At 35.9% G+C, this 4744-nt stretch overlaps 1 protein-coding gene across 1 annotated transcript; it reads right to left on the reverse strand.

The window, feature by feature from the left end:
• Positions 1-678: 678 nt before the first annotated feature.
• LOC113342361 lies at positions 679-3518 on the reverse strand. Its single transcript, XM_026586921.1, has 7 exons — positions 3428-3518; positions 3257-3325; positions 3053-3169; positions 2074-2175; positions 1562-1747; positions 1276-1487; positions 679-1125 (listed from the first exon to the last, which is right to left on the reverse strand). The coding sequence occupies exons 1-5, from the start codon at positions 3470-3472 to the stop codon at positions 1607-1609; spliced, it is 474 nt and encodes a 157-aa protein (XP_026442706.1). The 5' UTR covers positions 3473-3518; the 3' UTR covers positions 679-1125; positions 1276-1487; positions 1562-1606.
• Between the last annotated feature and the right edge of the window lie 1226 nt (positions 3519-4744).

Raw genomic sequence — 4744 nt, forward strand, 5'->3', positions numbered from 1 at the left:
AGCATCTGCATTAGACAATACCTGTTTACCATTGAGAACTAAGGTAGTGAGTGTCTTAGCTGCCACCTGCCAAATACCATTGAGAACTAACTAAGCTGTTAGATTGTTTTTACTGGGCCAGTAAGAAATTTTTGTATTATCAGGATCTCTTATCTTCCTCTTTTCTAAAGTTGCCGCCTTTTTTTGGCTGTTTTGCTGAACCCTGATCTCTCTTACCTGGTGCTTCCGTTTGTATTAGTTAGTCTTTTATACTTCCTTTCATGTGTGTCGCTACCATCTATAGTCTTTCTTGTAGTCATCTTTTTAATTTTACCAGTTATCATCCATCTATGTAACAGCACCCTTTAGTGTATATCGACCACAGTATTACCACTATAGTTCTACTTAGTTCTTTTTCTCTTGTTTACTTTTTAAACTTACCCTTGTAATTATAAGTTCCTCCGCATGTTCCTTCCCCTTGTCTCTATTCTAGCTCTCTAATTTGACCTACTGCTGCTTTTATTGCTCATCTTCTTGCATTCTCTTCCCTTTTATCTTGTCCCTTTTGTGTTATTTCTTTTTCTTCTAAAGAATCCCCTTTTATCTTTATCCCCTTTTGAACAGGCAAGGGGATAAAGAATCCCCCTGCCGAATGCCTCTTGATGGTACAAAACTGTTAAAAGGACTACCATTAAGGAGTAAAGAAATTGATGTAGTTCCTGTACAAAGGAAGACATTCAAATTTACAGAGCAGTTTTACATTGGTAATCGGCACACAATGTTTCTGACCTTGTTGTTAATTGTTTGTCAAAGCAGAGCAAGATTATCAACTGTCATGGAAGTGTGGAACTAAACTATGTCTAGCTTGTTTGTATTTGTTTATGTGGGGTGTATATATACCATTTTGTTCCTGCTACGATTATACTACTTTTTGTGTATTATGTAAGAAAAATTCGTTTAAGACTGACCACTTGCATTTTCTCTATCTTCTTTCTCTACTCTGAAATAGATCCACTGCGAGCGCCTTAGTAACTCTATGACTGCAGCCAGTAATCCAAATCTTGCATCATTAGCCTTGCTGCTCAAACGATATAGCCATGCTACTCGTGCACCTAGATCGAAAAGAATAAACCATATGTAGAAAACCTGCACAGACAGAATTAATAGGTCAGTTTTTGTTTTTAGCATGAGATAGGAACAATAACTAGCAAATGAAAAGACACAAGTATGGTTCTCTTCTAGTGGCTTTCTACACCACAGGAACCCTGGCTCTCAAGGTGAATTTTATAACCTTACCCATTTAATAAGTTGGAACTTTTTATTTGGCCACAATTCTGGGTTTCTTGTCCTGCCAATCATATTCCAGTCATGAATAATGTCCCAGTAGAAGAGATATGCTGAATTCAATGCACTGAAGCATATCCATGTAACTTCCCATCCCTTGCTAGGGTGGATAGCGTAAACCAAGTTGAACACAATCATTATGATTGTGCTCAAATATTTCAGAGCTGCAATTAGATAAACAGAAATTGTTATAAATAGTTAAAGTCAGAAATAACAAAGTTTAGCTAGTTTTCCATACCAAATGAAGAATTGCTCGCGAAAATCCGTATCTTGGATGCTTTTCTTAATACATTGGTGCATTCGCCATAGATGTGGAAGCATTTGCAGCAATTGGGTTGCAGCCACAATTGTGGTCTACCCAGGCGGATGTAACAACCGTATGTTTGGTAATTTCTATAATAGAACATCCAAGACCGCTAAGAACCTGCAAACAAGCATGCAAAATCTTGGTATAAGCAATGAAAGAACTCCGAAGAGATATCTCTTAACCAACCATGCACGATAGATACCTTAGTGAGGTGAGAATGTCACCCACTAAAGCGTCTGCAAAGAGAACCTTTTTAGCAGTAAAAGAACTTTGAAGTCTCATGATCAAATATAAACGAGATGATCAGTAGAAGAAGTCTCCCCATGAGCAGATAAGAATTGCATATACAAGGTATAGGAGACCCTACAAAAGTTGATGATAACAAATGAAGAACACAGAACAAAGAATATACTCAACAATCAAACTGAAGAGTAGATTGTTACCAGTACTCCATAGGCAATGTATCGTCGCGGCGAAACCGGTTCATACACAAAGACAAAAACCAGCAAGCTCGATAGCATCAGAATCGCCAAGAGTGATGTGCACTGGAACAATAAAATAACAAAATTTAGTCGTGTTCCAATACGGAAGATACTGCATTATGGAGTGGGAGTACTCAACATTTTCTCGGGGTTAAGGAACCCCCAACAAAACATAACCAAAAAACAAACAAACCATCCTATAGTAAACTAAATTCATATCCTCCTCCATAATCTTCTGAAGCTCAAAACTGAAATCACTAGGATCAATATGAACAAACATCTCTCTAGGATGCAAAGCTTACTCCATATGGGCTTAGGGTGCTTACTAGTGAACAGATTGTACACTGCCATATAATCAGTGCCAATATGGACCTTAGGCAAATTTAACTTCACTGCCAACTTCGTAAGCGATCTCAACTCCCTGCATTTCATGAGTGAAAGCAGATTCAGGGCCAGTAACAGCTGTAACATGATCTCCCTAATAATAGCCGCAGACCCCCCCAGACTCATAATTTCTAGAACAACCTATATTAATCATTACTTCATCAATAGCTGGAAACTTTCACCTGCAAGTGATGATCTTCTTCTAAACTAACTGACAAGAGACCCCCAATTTATCCAGAAACCTTATATTACTGAGAATCTCAACATCAATCAAATGGCTAGCTTAATTCTAACTTCTAAGAAACAAATAATGCTCCTGATCTCTCAATTGAACCTTATGACTATTATCAAAGGTCATGACATCCCCAAAACCAACAATTTCTAAGCCATAACAATTCCATATACAAGCTGAATTTACCAGCAGAATCTATTATTATATACAAAACACACGAGGATGAATCGGCATCAACAACAAGATTACTCAACAAAAACAACTTCACATATGGAAAACCTAAAGCTAAACAATTAAAACCAACTTAAAAGTCATGAATTTTACCATCCAAATCGCGGAAAACCGGAGGTATCTCTCGCTTAATCCCATGATTTGTGGGAATTTAACTCCACAATACTCCATAATTCCGACATTAATTGCCCAAAAGTATATCATTATCAGCTGCAACCAGACGAAAAACACATTAGTCTTAATTCAAACAACCCCGAGTTTGGAAAATCAACAAAGAAAATGTGAAAGAAATCAAACCACAAGTGAAATCGGCATGTAATGAACGTATGCTTGATAAGGCAACAGCACATCCTTCGTGCTCACGAGCTAATAGAAAGAAATATTATTAGATTTCGATAGAATCACAGCATTTCAAGCATAACAACATCAACAACAACAACAAAGATTAGGGTTTATGAGAATTACAACCTTGTAAGTAATACTCGATATGCAAACCAATATGGGCACCAACATTACCCAATTCCATACATATATCGGAATACTCGTCAATCCTATACAAAATTTTTACAATTTCATCACCAAATTCCTCGAGAAACCGAATTCAACTAAAAAAAACAAGAAATCAAAGATTTTGATCTAAGAATCAATTACTTGCTACTAGTTTGTTCTTCGATTTTGTGTTCACTCTCTAATATACCCTTAAGTTTTTTATATTCATAAATAAATGAAATCTGTATAATGAAGGAAACAAATATATCCTTCTTTCCTTTTCGAAGACAATGTACATGGTTCCAAACTAAATTTCTTTTTATCTCTATAATCTTTTCATCTTCTTTTCTTTCTTCCAAACACCATTTTTTTATCTCTATAATCTTTTCATCTCTCTTTTTTTCCAAACACCGTGGACTATGAAAAGCTAGCTTACCTGCTTTGCCGCACAATGTTCACAATGTTTTCTCTTTTACTTTGGTGATACTATTTCCATAAATCGGATATATTTAATTCTTTTTTTATTTCTGATTTACAATCACATATCAATTTTTGGTAGTTTTTATTACTAACATTTTTATTGAAATAAATTAGCCAAGTACTTGAGGGTAGGCATGTAAACTACTACGGCCTTCTTAATATCTTGACAAAGTCAAAGCGGACCATCTTTTTGAAACGAAGGGAGTATTTCACATAAAAACCCTAGTAAAATAGGATTGTAACAGGGTATCATTTTCAATACAATGTTTCGTTAATTGCTTCTAAACTGGTACGAAATTAGGAATTGATATCAGATCCAAGGTACAATTATGCTCCTATGTCTCTGATCCCAGCAGAATACTATGTACTTGATTCCCTTAGATGATCTCACCCACAACTAAGAGTTGCTACGACCCAAAGTCGAAGAATTTAATAAATAAATCTGTATCCCACGGAAAAGTCTATGGTAATAGATAAATCCGTCTCCCACGAATGTACCTACGAGTTTTGTTCCGTCTTTTGATAAATCAAGGTTAACAGGAACCAATTGATAATCCGGACTTATATTCCCGAAGAACATCCTAGTATTATCAATCACCTCACAATAGTCTTAATCGACGCAGCGAAAAAAGATATTGTGAAATCACAAACGATGAGACGAAGATGTTTGTGATTATTTTTTATCTTGCATATCAGAGATAGAAATCTCAAGCCAATTATTACAATTTGTAATCGTACGATAGAAACAACAAGATCAGATCACACAACTACGATAAAGTAGTATCGGTCTGGCTTCACAATCCCAATGAAGTCTTT

Source organism: Papaver somniferum, unplaced genomic scaffold (genome assembly GCF_003573695.1).
Source record: "Papaver somniferum cultivar HN1 unplaced genomic scaffold, ASM357369v1 unplaced-scaffold_3755, whole genome shotgun sequence".
NCBI classification, from domain to species: domain Eukaryota; kingdom Viridiplantae; phylum Streptophyta; class Magnoliopsida; order Ranunculales; family Papaveraceae; genus Papaver; species Papaver somniferum.